General features: G+C 33.2%; 3 protein-coding genes across 3 annotated transcripts; 2 read left to right on the top strand and 1 right to left on the bottom strand.

Moving 5' to 3' along the window:
• Positions 1–297: 297 nt before the first annotated feature.
• LOC108483377 (serine/threonine-protein kinase SRK2E) lies at positions 298–3,978 on the bottom strand. Its single transcript, XM_017786736.2, has 9 exons — positions 3,256–3,978; positions 2,110–2,184; positions 1,911–2,012; positions 1,770–1,823; positions 1,603–1,695; positions 1,371–1,463; positions 1,161–1,265; positions 991–1,089; positions 298–787 (listed from the first exon to the last, which is right to left on the bottom strand). Exons 1-9 carry the CDS (start codon positions 3,424–3,426, stop codon positions 497–499), a joined length of 1,083 nt encoding a protein of 360 aa, XP_017642225.1. The 5' UTR covers positions 3,427–3,978; the 3' UTR covers positions 298–496.
• A 1,982-nt stretch (positions 3,979–5,960) lies between these two features.
• LOC108480133 (pentatricopeptide repeat-containing protein At2g15820, chloroplastic) lies at positions 5,961–9,444 on the top strand. Its single transcript, XM_017783013.2, has 2 exons — positions 5,961–6,643; positions 7,526–9,444. Exons 1-2 carry the CDS (start codon positions 6,017–6,019, stop codon positions 9,407–9,409), a joined length of 2,511 nt encoding a protein of 836 aa, XP_017638502.1. The 5' UTR covers positions 5,961–6,016; the 3' UTR covers positions 9,410–9,444.
• Positions 9,445–9,776: 332 nt separating this feature from the next.
• Positions 9,777–16,093, top strand: LOC108481314 (la-related protein 6C-like). Its single transcript, XM_017784464.2, has 10 exons — positions 9,777–10,679; positions 11,547–11,628; positions 12,542–12,636; positions 12,909–12,980; positions 13,859–13,938; positions 14,708–14,786; positions 14,902–14,946; positions 15,404–15,471; positions 15,562–15,670; positions 15,860–16,093. The coding sequence occupies exons 1-10, from the start codon at positions 10,329–10,331 to the stop codon at positions 16,091–16,093; spliced, it is 1,215 nt and encodes a 404-aa protein (XP_017639953.1). The 5' UTR covers positions 9,777–10,328.
• Positions 16,094–16,367: the final 274 nt, after the last annotated feature.

Here is a 16,367-nt window from a genome sequence, read left to right as displayed (position 1 = left end):
TATTTCCATTATTATTCACATGCCTCATATTGACACCTTGCCCGAGTCTTACAGGAACCACCAATTGAGATGCCCTCTCTGTGAACCGTACACAGCTCTTTGCGGAGGCTAACGACAAAACTCTGACACGAGAACAATACCTTAAATTGTTGGAGATCCTGTTAGCTGCCTGATGAACGACACTTCAAAGACTTGTCTCATGAAAGAGCCAATCCCCTCAACAAATATATCAATACTTGCCTTTAGAGTAAAACTCGAACTTAATCCAGTTAGTTCACGCAGTTATCTATTACAAACTTTATGAAAATGGAGAGACAAGGAGTCATCATTGCAGTTAAAAGACAAAGGTTTTCATTAAAAGAACATAAACACTTCATTTTGAAAGCTAATTGCAACAAATACTGGATTCTTCCGAGAAACTCTCCCGAATTTCCTAGAATAAACTTAGATTAACATCAGTTGACCACCCTAGATTAGTACACGAGCATGGTGAGAGTCACATCGCATATATTAACTCTCCACTGCTATCAATATCTAGTTCGGAATCATTGTCAAGGTCTTCCATATCATCATCAAGGTCCAAGCTACCGGTCAAATAAGAATCGAGATTATTCATATTCGTTGCAGGGATAGTAGCTTCGGAAATGATCTGCATTATCTCGTCAACACTTTGCATAGGTTGATCGGGTTCTTCGAACTGGTCGTTCATCGAGTTCTCATCCATGAGATCTGCTGGTAAGTTCTTTAGAAACCATTCGTGATTCTTAATTTCAGGAATGGATATCCTCTGTTGCAATAAAAATCGAATCAATATTATATATGCTTAGAATATATAAATCTATGTTGCTCGGACTTTTCGTTTTCCTTAAGGTACCGGTTTCTAACACATCTGGATACCCAATGAGTTCGGGTAGCATAGTTTTGAATTAAACTCTGACATTTCAGATACAATCATAGACTGAGCCATGATAGCACAAAGAGAGAACTAACCTTTGCCGGGTCAGCAACAAAAATCCTCGAAAGCAGATGACGGCACTCGGGGGATATATGGACGTAATCCGGGATTGAGTACTGGACATGTATAATCCGCTGTGAACCAACCAATTCCATTAGTCGAGATATAAGTTGCTATGGTAGTATTAACCAAGGAATGAGCTTACATGTATTGTTTTGTGGAAGTTTCTTGGATCCTTGGGGTCTTCGAACGGATATGCTCCAACCAACATAACATATATGGTAACCCCACAAGACCAGACATCTGCAACCTGAAATTTAGTTCGACATTAAAATTTTAGCATATATTTTATTTGCAAGAAAATACAAAGAGAGGTGATACTAAGCAATCTGAAGCAAATACGAAGCATCATTACCTTTCCGTCATATTCTTTCTTGAGTAACACTTCAGGAGCAATATAAGCCGGAGTTCCGACCGTCGATTTTGGTTGAGAATGTAATAACGAGGACTGGGGAAAAAAGTATACTACATCAACATATCGTATACGGAAATCAAAGACAATGAAAGCAAAGTACACTATGTTACTTGAACAGAGCTACAAGCATCAAATATGGATACTTCGAGAAAATGAAGAGCACTTTTTATACCTTGGAATACCCGAAGTCACAAATCTTCAAACGAGGAGCTGGACTCCCGTCCAGTAATGTGTTCTCCAATTTCAAGTCCCGGTGGCATATTTGCTTCAGAGAGGAATTCCGGAAAAGGGATCAAACCGAGTTAACTGGTAAAAGCAATGAAACAATAGTTTACTCACCATTGAATGACAATAACTCACTCCTGATATAAGCTGTTGAAAGAAAAACCGAGCCTACAAACCGGGGAAACAAGTTTAGACAAGAAGAAGAAAGGGGATCAAAACAAGCAAATATAGACTAATACGTAATCGATCAAACACCTCATCTTCACTAAACCGGCCTGCATTACATATCCGTTCAAACAACTCTCCTCCAGCAGCATATTCCATCACAATAGCTAGATGTGTTGGTGTTAATATGACCTAATGTAACACCATGGATTCACAAAGTTAAAAATCTTTATCAAGGATGACGAAAAATATGATAAAATTTGATGGAACACTCAGATTGAGGACCGACCTCTTTGAACCGGACGATATTCGGATGCCTTAGAGACCTATGATTGATAATTTCCCTTTGTACATTTTCATCTATCTGTTTGCATACGACATATTATGAAAAAAAGGAACATGAAAATAGAAAATCGAAAACAAGCTCAAATATCAAATACCAACAGGATCAATCGTAAACAAAAGAACAAGAAAAACAAAATCAAGGTTGATTGGCAAAATACTATGGAGATCCTGGTATTAGAATTCGAATTGCATTTTGTTCATAAAAAAATAAGTAAATTAATCTTTATAAATTAAATCAAAGAGTAAACTTGTCCTTTCATTTCTACATTTAAAAATTAATCATTATACGTCAGAATGAGATACACGTGGAATGTCACGTGTAATTTTCTGGTTATTTTAGCAACCACGGTAATTTTTAATAGTAGAAATAAATAAAAGTTTTAACAAAAAAAATAATTTGGGCCTCCATGTTACTTTTATCAAGTTGATCATAAAGAGTCCAAATTTTAACAAAAAAAAACAATTTAGACCTCCACATTAATCTTTATATGTTAAATCAAAGAGTAAATTGATTCTTCTGTCTAAATTTTTCATTTCTATTTTTAAAAATTGGTATATGTATGTCACTGTTTGGTTGTTTTGTACTGCTTGATTGTTTTGTCAAACGCACTAATTTTTAATACTACAAATAAATACTTTTTTAATAAAAAGAACTAATTTACTCGTTGATCTAATAAAACTTAACGGTAACAAAGTTAGCAATGAACTGAAAACAGAACCAAATTCCAAAAGCTCAAATCAACCAAATCAAAGTCCATTTCAAGCTCAATACCATACATGCAATTTCAAACACATTTGTAAAATGAAAATCACTTATGTATGAATTGCAGAATTAAAATTCCAACCTCAAATTTATTGAAAACAAACTCAAATATCAACCAGCCACTACTTCTCAATCATTTACAAAGACCCAGCAAATAACACAAAATAAAAGTTGATCATCAAAACAAAGCAATGAACTAAGAAAAGAAAATCAAATTCCCAAAGCTCAAATCAAATTCAATTACAAGCTCAACGCCATTAAAAACCATAGAGAATAAATGGGGTTTTAAAATTGAGAAGAACAACAAGAAGAAAAATACACACTAACCTTCTCACCTCTCTCGATATACTTAACAGCAACAAGCTCATCAGTATGTTTATCTCTCATCAACCTAGCAACCCCAAAATTCCCTGAACCAATATCTTTAACCAATTCATAACGATCACTATCATGCATAATTGGCAAATCCATCCCAGCTCCCATTGCTGGTCGATCCATTTCAGTCAAAGCTTAAAACACTTTAAAATCCCCCGCAAAAAAAAAAAAGAAAAACTAAACCCAAAGAGGAAAAATATGAAAGAAGCAAAACCCAAAACCTCTCACATCACGTTATCATCTGATATTCTGAAAAAAACCCAGATCAAAGCTTAGTCGGTGATTGGGTTTTTTGTGGTTGTAAAACGTGGCAAAACAACGATCGTTTGATTGGGTTGTTGAAGAAATGGGTTTTGGCTCGTGAAATTGTTTAACTCAAAAAGAAACTATACTTTTTCTTTCTGGGGATCCGAATTGAGATTTGAGAAAGAAATTTTACAGATGAGAGAGCTCGTGAACTGTTTGGGGCTTCTTTTTTTTTTTTTTCTCTTTATATCTATATATGTATATGTGTGTATGTGTGTGTGTGTATAGGAACATTGAACCATGACGATGGTTTTTTTCTGAAAATGAGGGGTGCAAGGCAAGCAAACAATGGGCGATCTTGTTTCAGCAATATTGTCTTCTTCTTTTTTGCCGTCCATTGCTTGAAGACACCATTTTAGAGTTACTTAAAAACATGCATTAATATTTATTACGTCTTTTATAAGTTTCTTCTACTGATAAAAATATAAGATAAACTACAACCAAGATCACTAAACTATTAGTAATTTTATGTTTTGGTCACTCAATTTTAAAAAATTACAAAATGGTCATTTAACTATTCGAAAGTTTTCATTTATGTCATTTAACTATTCGAAACTTTCATTTAGGTTATTGAGTTGTTAAGTTTTTTTTTTTTAATATAAAGTCTGGTTAGCAAGTTTCAAGCGATGATTTAACAATCGGTATAATGAATCAGTACCCATCAATGAGTAGAATAACATACCTTAGAGTCAATTCAATATGACAGTCAATGTTGAAGACCAGGAAAAAAAATTGTTTAGATATTGGTTCACATACTCATGATATTTAAAGATGATTCATGAAAAAAGACTGAATTATAAAAGAGAAGCAGAATGAGAGCTTTCGATTGTTGCAGGCTATGCAAACAAAGAAAATCATACAACAATGACTTTAACAACCCAATGACTTAAATGAAAACTTTTAAATGGTTCAATAATCAGTTCGTAACTTTTTGAAGTTAAATAACCAAAACAAAAACTTACTAATAGTTTAGTGGCCTTAGATGCGTTTGCCCTGAAATTTAAAATAGTAGAAGAAATGGTTAATATACTATTTAGTGCTTGAGTTTGATTTTAATGTTTGATTTGGTATTTGAGTTTTATTTTTGTTTCAAATTGGTATCTTAGTTTGGTTTTAATGTTCAATTTGGTACCTAGGCCAAACAACATTACACCGCTTAATGAATATTTGACACATGTGCTCTAATTAAAAGAACTTATGTAGTTAATTAGGACAAAAAAAAATTTAGAATCTAAATTGAATATTGAAGCTAAACTCAGGTATTTAAATAGAACAAAGAAAAAATCAAGTACCAGATTGAAAAAAACTAAAGTACCAAACTAAACATTGAAGCCAAACTTAAATACAAAATTAGGACAAAAAAACTCAAGTACCAAATAATATTTAATCCTAGAAGAAACTATATTACCAAATTGGCCGCTAAATTATCAGTTTTTCCCTCTTAAATACCTAGAGGTTTTTTTTTTTATCCAAAGTGGTACTTAAGACATGCTCTTATTGACTAGTATCATGTTAGATAAAATGACATGATATTGATAGTTTTTGTACCACTTTTAACAAAAAAAAAAAGCTTTAGGTACCTAAGTGTAAAAAAAGATAAAGTTTGATGGCTAATTTTTTAATTGGGTAACTAAGTTTAGGACCAAAATTAGGAAAAAAAAGATTACAAAGTTAAAGAGGCTAACATGGATCAAAAGAATTTAGGGACCAAATTGAAAAAGATTACCAATTTTATGGAGTAAATGTTTTAGTTAATCCCCTTCTTTACGACAAGTTACCTCTAAGGTCACTAAACTATTAGTAAGTTTACATTTTAGTTACTCAATTTAAAAAAAATATAAAATAGTTACTGAACTGTTTAAAAGTTTTCATTTAAATAATTAAGATATTAAAATTGATATTGTATAGTCTTTTCTATTTGCACTGCTTCCATCAAACGAAAGCTCGCCTTCCCCATCTTTTCTACAAGTTAGTTATTTTTTCTTTACAAAACAACTTTGAAATCACGAATTTATGAACCAAAATCCAAACGGCTTTTTTCCAATTTTCGACACTAACCGTCAGATTGACTTGAATCTAACATATGTTTTTCTACTTGTTGATGGGTACCGATTCATCGTATCGGTCGTTGAATTGACGCTTGAAGCTTGTTGGCCGAACTTTAACAAAAAAAAAAGTAAACAACCTAGTAACTTAAATAAATACTTTTGAATAATTTAGTGACTTAAATAAAGACTTTCGAATAATTTAATCATCATTTTGTATTTTATTTTAAAATAATTGTATCATGTAATGGAACAGGGGCCTAAGATTAATGGGCACTGGCCCAAAGCCCAAAGCTTTACCATTTTCATGGTCGCCTTTGAAAAAAAAAAAAGGAAACAATCTTTTGGATTGAAAAAGGATTATGGATATGCAGCAAATGATAATAGCAGCAAACAGAGCTCAATGCTTCGTTTCCCCGCCTCTTTCAACCCTCATAATCACCATCAATACCCCTTCTTTAAACCCTAATAAACCCTCCAAAACCCCCATGCGCACTTCCCTCTCTTTCCTCCGCCTCTTCCGCCCTCTTTCCCGCTCTCAAACCGTCCTTTTCCGCCCCCTCACCCGTCGCTACGCCGCGCCTCGGTTTTGCCCTTCTTTTTCCCGCCACTTCAGTGTATCTTCAGCCCCATTCTCAGCCTCCGCCGTCGGTTTCGTTGACGAAAAGGAAAGGGAAGAAGAAGAGAGGTGGGATTTCTCCAACAACGAAACCGAAGCGAAATTCGTTTTCGAAGACAATGATGGGGTTTTCGCGGATAACGATATGAAGCACTTGGTGGCACCGGATATTGAGGTTAAGGAACTAGACGAGTTGCCGGAGCAGTGGCGAAGGTCAAAGCTCGCTTGGCTTTGCAAAGAGTTGCCGGCTCATAAGGCGGGAACCTTGGTTAGGATCTTGAATGCGCAAAGGAAGTGGCTCAAGCAAGAGGATGCTACTTACTTGGCTGTTCATTGTATGAGAATTCGAGAAAATGAAACTGGTTTCAGGGTATATAAATTGATTTCTTTCTTCGATTTCATTATTGTTTTTGTTTGCCCAATTTGATGCTAAAAGTTCATGATTGAGGGTTTTAGGATTTAGGGTTTATGTGAATGACAAAGAACAATTGGTTGCCATTGCAAATTTGTTGATGTTAATCTTTCACATTTAGTTACTTTAGGGTTTTGGGTTTAAGGATTGTTCTTAGTTTTTGCTGAAGTTAAGATTCCTGTTTTACAAGTAGTAACTCTCAAGTAACTTCTCGAAAAAAAAACCAATTCTACGAAATTTCCTAAGCTATGAAACTTTGATTCCTTACTGATTCTGCTATGTTGTGTTTATGATTGTTGATATATGCTGTTTGTTGCTGTATATTGCTTTGAGTTTTTCAAAAATCGAAGAGAAATGTCTTTGAAAAACGGGAATACGGGTTTTGTTTAACTGTCTGAATTGCTTCTCGACAAAACCCAGTTTACAACATTTCCGACGTTATAAAATCTTGATTTCTTACTGATTCTGCTAAAATTGTGTTTATGATTGTTGATATATGCTGTTTGTTGCTGTATATTGCTTTTGAGTTTTTCAAAAGTCGAAGAGAAGCATTTTTAAGAATGGGAATTCGGGTGTTGTTTAACTGTCTGAATTGCTTCTCAACAAAACCCCATTTTATGACATATCCGAAGCTATGACATCTTGATTCCTTAATGATTCTGCTGGATTTGTGTTTATGATTGTTGATATATGCTGTTTGTTGCTATATATTGCTTTTGAGTTTTTCAAGAGTCGAAGAAAAACGACTTTTAAGAACGGGAATCTGTGTGTTGTTTAACCATCTGAATTGCTGCTCTGGTCGTATGATCGATGTTGAGAGAATCTTTTTCTGCATTGCAGGTCTATAAGTGGATGATGCAGCAGCATTGGTATCGATTCGATTTTGCTCTTGCTACCAAGCTAGCAGATTACATGGGGAAGGAGAGGAAGTTTACGAAATGTCGGGAGATATTCGATGACATCATCAACCAGGGACGTGTGCCTAGTGAGTCTACGTTTCATATTCTGATTGTTGCATATCTTAGTACACCGGTTCAAGGTTGTTTAGATGAGGCTTGTGGTATTTACAATCGTATGATTCAGTTAGGAGGATACCAACCACGTCTTAGCTTACATAACTCGCTTTTCCGAGCTCTTTTAAACAGACCGGGAGGTTCTTCAAAATATTACTTAAAACAAGCCGAGTTTATCTTTCACAATTTAGAAACATGTGGTTTAGAGATACAAAAAGAAATCTATACCGGCCTAATTTGGTTGCATAGCTATCAAGATACGGTGGATAAAGAAAGGATAAAATCGTTGAGGAAAATGATGCGAGAATCGGGTATGGAAGAAGGAAAAGAAGTGCTCATTTCGATATTGAGAGCTTGTTCGAAGGATGGGGATATTGAAGAAGCCGAAAGAACTTGGATCAAACTACTCGGTTCCAATGATAGTATCCCTTCTCAAGCTTTTGTCTATAAAATGGAAGTTTATTCGAAGGTTGGGGAAATTACGAAATCTTTGGAGGTATTCCGGGAGATGAAAAAGTGTTTGGGATATACTAGCATCGCATCATACCACAAAATTATAGAGGTATTATGTGAATCCGAGCAAATGGACCTTGCGGAATCGTTCATGAAGGAACTCATTGAGAGTGGTATGAAGCCACTTATGCCATCGTACATCAAGCTAACAGATACATACCTCCGGTTGAACTGTCACGATAAGCTCGAGTCGACCTTTTTAGAGTGCCTTGAGAAATGCCGACCGAATCGTACTATTTATAATATATACTTGAGCTCGTTGGTGAAAGTCGGGAATCTCGGCAAAGCGGAGGAAATTTTCAATCACATGGGCGAGAATGTCACAATTGGTGTTAATGCAAAATCATGCAATACCATTTTATGTGGATACCTTTCTTCCGGAGATAATTCGAAAGCAGAAAAGATATATGATTTGATGTGCCAGAAGAAATTCGAAATCGAATCTCCGTTGATGGAAAAGTTGGAAAATGTCCTTAGATCGAGCCGAAAAGAGGTTAAGAAACCCTTGAGCTTAAAGCTAAGCAAAGAACAACGAGAGATTTTAATGGGGTTGCTTTTAGGCGGTTTACGGATAGACTCAGATGAAGAGAGAAAGAACCACATGATACGGTTCGAGTTTAATCCAAGTTCTATACCACATTCTATTTTAAAGAGACATATTCACGATCAATACCACGAGTGGTTACATCCTTCAAGTAAGCTAACTGCCGGTAATGGTGATATCCTGCACAAGTTCAATACCATTTCACACTCTTATTTCGGTTTCTATGCGGACCAGTTTTGGCCAAAGGGTCAACCTGTGATCCCAAAGCTAATACACCGGTGGCTGTCTCCGATTGTACTTGCATACTGGTATATGTACGGGGGCTACAGAACATCAGCCGGGGATATCCTTTTGAAACTGAAAGGGAGCAGCGAAGGCGTCGAGAAAGTGGTGAAAACGTTGAAATCAAAATCCTTGAATTGCCGAGTGAAGCGAAAAGGGAGAGTGTTTTGGATCGGATTTCTCAGGACTGATTCAATGTGGTTCTGGAAACTGGTGGAACCTTACATCTTAGATGACTTAAAAGATTTTCTCAAAGCAGGCAGCGAAACCGCAGATGATTGTGCGGTCGAATCTCGAGACATAAACTTTGACAGTGCATCCGATTCCGATGAAAAGGGTTCTTCCGATTGTAGCGAAGACCTTAATCCATAAGGCTTACACAAGTAAAAGTGCCATTGAAAAGAAAAGTGTTCTTCCGATTATAGCGAAGATGATAATCCATATGGCTTACACAAGTAAAAGTGCCATTCTTTGGTATAACGCATTCATCAAAGAAAATTGAGCTGCCTTTGCAAAAAAAATGTATGTACGGTAGTGATCTTTTGCTATATTATGTATATATATGTTTTTGTTTCCTTACAGGCTTTCATGTCCAATACTTACGCATTCCACTTAGTGTCGTGTCGGGTAGGGTTATACATATATTTGATCTTAATACTTTTTTTGTTCCCAAGTTTTACTCACATTAGGGCTTGAACTTACAAGTTAGTCTTTAAACTTAATAATTATTTTCATATTAGGGCTTAAATCTCTTTTGGTCTTGAAAATCTTAAAAGTTTAGGTTTTAATGTGGGATCAACTGTAAGTTCAAACTCAAATATGAGAATAATTATCAACTTTGAACAAAAAAAGTTGAAACGTCAATGTAAGGGATTTTATCAAGTTAAGACATCAAGAAGTGATTTAACTCAATTAAAATTGACAGATATTAGATTTTACATCGAATTTAATATTATATTAATAATGGATAAAATAACATCTAATCTCTGAATTTAGTAACTTTTTGAAACATTTTTTATACACTTCAATTTCTTAAATTCGACTCTCATCTGATTTAAAGCTCGAGGTTTAAAATAAGTGGGTTAGCAAAGAAAAAGGGAAAATTAAGGTTGCCATTAATGATGTTGAAATTCCGAACACAACGGTCGTGTAAGAAAATTCCTTCTTGTCTCCGCATTTACATGGATTCTACTCTCAAGAAAACAGTTACTAATCTTCAGGAGAGACAATCAAATCTATGTTTTTTTTTCAAACACGTTAAGCTTTTGTAATAAACAAAAAAATAGAAACCATGGAAGAATCACAAAAAACTGAGAGAGAAGAACCCAAAGAAAAGCTTCAAATGGATAACAATGGAGGGAGTAGCAATGGTGTGAGGTTCAAATTCAATGCGTATGCACCCGAATTCGTCTCGAGATCGCGTACCCAAATATTACCCGTTTCGACTTATTATTACCCTTTCTTTCACTACCTTAACGGTGGCGACGATGGTGGTGGTGGAGGAGGATTTGATTGGTTCTTTGTTGGTAAACAAGAACCGATTTCCACTACTTATTTTATCCCGAATCATAATCTTTCTAACACTAATTTTTATTCCAAGAATGTGCTCACTGGTGAGCTTCGCTTAAAGATCATCAACCAGGTTATGCTTATTTATTTATTTATTTATTTTCACCTTAGATTTTCAAAGATAAAGTAACATTTACTCCTTGAATTTGGTAACTTTTTTCACCTTTGTTCTTCAAATTATTTTTGTCCACATTTATCTCATAATTTGGTAGATTTTTTCTTCTCAACTGGGTCCATAAATTTAGATTCCATTAATGAATAATGACGTGACACTAAAATTGTCATGGCATTATTTGAATTTTTTTAAATTTTTTAACTATTTTGTAGATTCTATATAATTTTTAGGTGACAATGCGACTTAATCTCAAAGTATTACATTATCAAACTTTAATGGAATTCAAATTCAAGGACTAAATAAAAAATAAATTGTCAAGCTTCGAGATTAATGTGAACCAAAAAAGTACAATGACCAAGGTGAAAAAAACTTGTCAAGTCTAGGGACTATATGTTACTTTATCCCTTAAATTATTATTTACATAGCTATGCTATGTTACCTGAACTTGAGTCAAGTATGTATTGAACCGGATATGATTCATTTTTTCTCTAATTTTTCATACAATTTGAAGGATTCTTAAAGTATTGTATCATTATATTAATGTCCCGATATATGTCCAACATGAGTGTTAAACATAAGTATAACCTTTTCAAGATATAGTTATAGCATGTTACTCGAAGTTGAACCAAAATCATATATATTTGATTTTATTCAAGCTTTTCACGTATTTAAATGATTTTTAAAGGATCATATCCCACAATCGTATAGAAATATGCACAAAACACATATCGAATATATATAATTATTTTAAAATCGATATATAATTATTTTAAAATGAAAAGTCGGAATAACATAAAATTCCTACTCTGCTTTGGTCAAAAACAGGTGGAACACCAATTCAGTGACATGAGCCTTTTAGCAAACGAATCATTGTCAAGGCAAATAAGCAAAGATCCTGAAGGTTATGGTAAGAAGGGGAAACACAATTAGGGTTCTAAAAAGTTCTTTTTTGGTATAATTTCAAATTTAGTTCTTAATGTTTACATCATTTGTCAATTTGACCCTTATTCTCTTTTTTAACTAAATTTAACCTTCAACCTTTTAAAAAGAGTCGAATTTGACCATCAACATCAAAAACAGTCAAATTGCCTTTTTTAATGGAAATACTAATTAAAATGTTAAATTTTTAGACATGAGAACCCGCATATCAATCTACATGTACTTCATACTTCTTCTTTTTAATTTTTTTGAATATTTTTATAACTTTTAAATTATTTATTAATTTGGTATACTGGTGTATAAGATAAATAGTTTCATGTTAACATAAAGTACGTAGGGATTACCATGCCAACATCATTAAAAAAATTAATGTTTTAGTCAGCATTTCTGTTAAGAAAACGATTTGACTCTTCTTGAATGGTTAGTGGCGCAATTGAGCTCAAAAAATAATAATAAGGGCAAAATTGATACAAAAATGCAAATGTTGAAGGGTAAATTATAATTATTCCTTTATTCAATTAAAGAAAAGTTCTGTTTCCTCGATACTCTAAATCTGCTCTTACAAAATTTAAGATTTAGTCCTTATACTTAAAATTTAAAATTCTATTATTTTTCTATTTAAAAATCTTAATCCAATCATTAACATCGTTAGTACATCAATTACATGCCACATCATATGAGAATAACCTAATTAACATGCGAATTGATAAATTTTGCTAGAAAATATTACCGATGTTAATCACTAGATTTTGATTTTTAAATTGAAAAAGTAAAAGAAATTTATATTTTAACATCTCTAAGTGTAGGGACTAAATCTTAAATTTTATTAAATACAAGGACTAACAAGATATTTTAACCAAAAAAATTCTCTATGCTTTTAGTTCCCATATCTTTCATTTCTTCAACAAAGAAAATCAACTCTCTCATCTCTAACAAACTGTTGCTGGCCAAAGTACTTCGATCCTCTTCAAAGCTTGTAAGTTTTTTTTTTTTTTAATCTCTGAACTTGCTAGCTTTTTTCCAATTTGGTGCCATCATGCCATCAAATTTTAATGGAATCTAAATTTTGGTGACCAAATTGAGAAAAATTGCCAAATTCCGAAATTACTATGGATCAAAAAAAGTTTAAGGATCAAGATGAGAAAAGCTGCAAAGTTCAAGGACTAAATGTTGCTATATCCCTTTGAATATCTTATTTTGGAATTTAAAGTAATAATTTTTATTTTTATTTTTTTGGTTGAAATGAAGGTTGTTAGTGATGATGGTAAGAAGGTTAAACGTAAACATCCTTTCACTAAGAAGGACAAAGAGGAAGTTCAGGTATGAGTGTTGGATAGAGATACATTTGTGATATAGGTATGCTCAATATCTTATTGAGGATTGTACTCGAACCTCTATACTAGATCAGTCAATTTGGTGGTTGGGATTAGTTTTGGATTAGATCGATCTAAATCGAATGAACAGGAATTGTAAAATTTTCACGTCTTTTCGGTTCAAGTTTATCATGAGTTTTAGTCTTTTTGAGGTTTGGATCACTTTTAAGTTCAAGTCATTTCAAGTTCATGCTATTTCAAGTTCTGATCATTCAAGTTTGAAGTTTAAGTTTTTCGATTCAAGTCGTTATGGATTTTAACCATTTCAAGTTTGAGCTGTTTTGGGTTTACTTGTTTCGATAATTCAAGTTCAAGTTTGAAGGTTTTCGGTCCAAGATCAATTTCAAGTTTAAACGACTATGGATTTGGGTTGTTAATTTTTTAAGTCAATTTGAATCGAATAAATTCAAGTTATAAAATTTTTGGGTCATTTCGGTTCAAGTCAATCTAGGATTTTGGTTCACTTTCAAGTTCAAGTCATTTCGATTTTTGGTTATTTTGAGCTCGGGTCACTCATATTTATAGTTAGGTTTTTTAGGTTAATACGAGTTTATTCACTTCCAAGTTATTTCGAGATATTTGCTTGGGTAATTTAGATTCTATTTCAGAATCAATTTTAGATTCAAATAAATTTAAATTCGAATTGTTAACCTTGTATGATTAAATCGAATTACATTGAGTTCATATTAGAATTGATAGTTGAACTCCATCCCAATATACAAAGGTGTATAGGAAAATAAAGATCCCGAGTTTTTTTTTTTTTTTTTGGATATTTTATGTATGATTCATTACAAATTACGACCTTATTTCTTTTTTTTCTTGCAGTCTCGTACTGTTGTTGTGGAGAATTTGCCTGAAGGTCACTCTCATCAGAACCTAGACAAAATTTTTAATGTTGTCGGAAGGTCCTTCTTTAATAGCTTCTATTACATTCTTTTTATTGGTTAAACTATGTTTCAAGTCCCTGAACTTTTCATAAATTGAATTTAATCTCTCTACTTTTATTTCAAAAAATTTAGTCCCTTCACTTTTCGAGTTTTAAAATACAAGTCCAATCATTATCATCATTAAATTTCTTCTAATAAATTAAGGGGCAGAATGTCGTTAGATCGATAGGGACTCCTCCCAAGTTTTTGGAAAATTTCATTATGCCTATTAGATATTTTTAATTATGTCCCCTCACAATTGTTAGAAATTCGAATTAAGTTTCCCAAAAGTTTTAAAAATTTTAATTAGACCCTTTAATTTTTTTGAAAATTCTCATTAATCCTCTCATGATTTTAAAAAATTTTAATTAACCCCCCCCCAAAAAAATTTGGAAATTCCTATTAAGCCCCTAAATCTTTTGAAAATTTTAATTATCCCCCTAGAATCTTTGAAAATTTTAAGTACCCTGAAAACTTAACAGCACCTTCCACCAGTGGACTACCAAGTGAGTTTTTTTTTGTTCTTTCAAATTGCCCCACCAATGAACTTGACAAAATTTTAACAGTATTAACAATTTGATCTAAATTTTAAAATTTGAAAAATAAAGAGGCCAAATTCTTGAAAAATACGAGTCTAAGAACAAAATTTCCAATTTACAAAAACTACAACAACTTAGAAACATACGCAATTGTATGTCCTAAAAGGTTGTTTTGCAACACCTTAATTGCTAATGATATTCAAATACAGTGTGAAGAACATTCAAATATGTCGTCCTCAAGAGTCCAATTCTCCTCGCTCTAAAACTGATTTTTCCACTTCTAACAAGGTACGATAATATTTAAGTGAAATCAAACATTTTTTTTTAATGTAATCCTTCAAAGTTCAAATTATTACACAATATCCTTAGTAATTCTTCTTTTTTTTTTTCCATTTTCTTTAAGCTTTATACACTTATGGAGCTCGAATTGAGGGAGATTGCTAAAAAAGTGGGAATTTGATTTTTCATTTTTATTGAAGTGTTTGTTTTAGATACTTTGTGTCTAATATATATTTGGATGTGGATATAGTTTTTTTTTTAAATGAATATGAAAATGAACATGTTTATCTCTTGACTTTGTTACGAGTTCGAACGGGTTCACAGAGCGAGAATGTCTTAGTAGGTAATCAAGCGCCAAGCACAATTTATTCCAACGAGACACTCTCATTCTGTGATTGCCTTCCCAAGGCACTCGAGAACACGGAAAGTTTATGTTGTGAACTCACTCAAGCTCTTAATAAAGTCAAAAGATAAAATCTTCACTTGGGACAATATTGACCCATTGAAGGGTCCATTGAGAGTTCGAAGACTTCTCCGAAAGGAGTCAACCTCCCTTCAACAATATACATATAGAATAAATACATTTATTCGACACTCGCATCCAAATCTAAATATTCTTTGCCTAGGTTGAGAAGTTAAATGATGAAAGGAATTGGAGAAAAGGGCTCCGAGTAAGATTGCTGCTTAGATTCTCGATATCTATATTATTCATAATATTATATTTTTCACATATTGGTCTTCCTTAATTAAATTTTTTTTTTTAAAATTTTGAAATAAAAATGCAGCCAAAACCTATTCTAAAAATCCGAAAATCCGAATTTGATGCCATATTGAACGAAAAAGACTTTGAACATTCCTTTCAATCAAACAATGTTGAATCAACTGAAAATAAGGTAAGCATCAATATTATGTTTTTATCCACAACCAGTACTCTTTATTTTTCCTCAAGTAATCATATCCGGTTCTCGTCTTTAACACATTCGTGGATATGAGTATGAAGAAATAACCTTACAAATACATTGTATTGGTATCAAAGACATTCAAATCCAAGTAACATGGTTTCTAACTTTTTTCTTCCATAGATTGAGGACAATGGAGTGGGATCAAAAAAGGGCGACGGCAGAGGCCGCGGGAAGGGCCGAGGGCGTGTTCAAAACCACAACAGACGAGGCCAGCTCCCAACATCACCTCAACCTATCAACCCAACGACGCAATGTGAAGCATCTATGAAACAGACTTTTAAGGGTCCGAGAATACCAGATGGAACCAAGGGTTTCACCATGGGACGAGGCAAGCCGTTAACTTCATTTTTTTAGAGTGAAGAATGACACTTAATGTTACTCTGACTCTTTATTTATTTATTTATTTATTTTTTGAGATATTCGTGTCTGATATCTATATCAATGTATATCCAAATAGGGGTATGATACTATAATAATCTGTATTTACTTTTTTGGAAATGGCTTTATTAGCCATGGATAGAGTGGTCTACAATATGTTAATCAATAATTCAAGATGTATAATTTAGTATTTTCTTAAAAACTATAATTTAGTATTTTCTTAAAACTATCTGATAACAATTTTATTGCC

Source organism: Gossypium arboreum, chromosome 1 (genome assembly GCF_025698485.1).
Source record: "Gossypium arboreum isolate Shixiya-1 chromosome 1, ASM2569848v2, whole genome shotgun sequence".
Taxonomy (NCBI): domain Eukaryota; kingdom Viridiplantae; phylum Streptophyta; class Magnoliopsida; order Malvales; family Malvaceae; genus Gossypium; species Gossypium arboreum.
The sequence above is the reverse complement of the archived record's forward strand: the minus strand, read 5'-3'. Positions and strand labels throughout refer to the sequence as shown.

Excerpts from the sequence above, each read along its gene's own strand:
- LOC108483377 (XM_017786736.2), bottom strand. The coding sequence starts at position 3,426 with ATGGATCGACCAGCAATGGGAGCTGGGATGGATTTGCCAATTATGCAT. Across the intron at positions 2,185-3,255 it reads ATATCGAGAGAGGTGAGAAG|ATAGATGAAAATGTACAAAG; the intron begins GTTAGTGTGTAT and ends GTATGCAAACAG. Across the intron at positions 788-990 it reads TTGTTGCTGACCCGGCAAAG|AGGATATCCATTCCTGAAAT; the intron begins GTTAGTTCTCTC and ends TTATTGCAACAG.
- LOC108480133 (XM_017783013.2), top strand. The coding sequence starts at position 6,017 with ATGGATATGCAGCAAATGATAATAGCAGCAAACAGAGCTCAATGCTTC. Across the intron at positions 6,644-7,525 it reads AAAATGAAACTGGTTTCAGG|GTCTATAAGTGGATGATGCA; the intron begins GTATATAAATTG and ends TCTGCATTGCAG.
- LOC108481314 (XM_017784464.2), top strand. The coding sequence starts at position 10,329 with ATGGAAGAATCACAAAAAACTGAGAGAGAAGAACCCAAAGAAAAGCTT. Across the intron at positions 10,680-11,546 it reads GCTTAAAGATCATCAACCAG|GTGGAACACCAATTCAGTGA; the intron begins GTTATGCTTATT and ends GGTCAAAAACAG. Across the intron at positions 14,787-14,901 it reads ATTTTTCCACTTCTAACAAG|CTTTATACACTTATGGAGCT; the intron begins GTACGATAATAT and ends ATTTTCTTTAAG.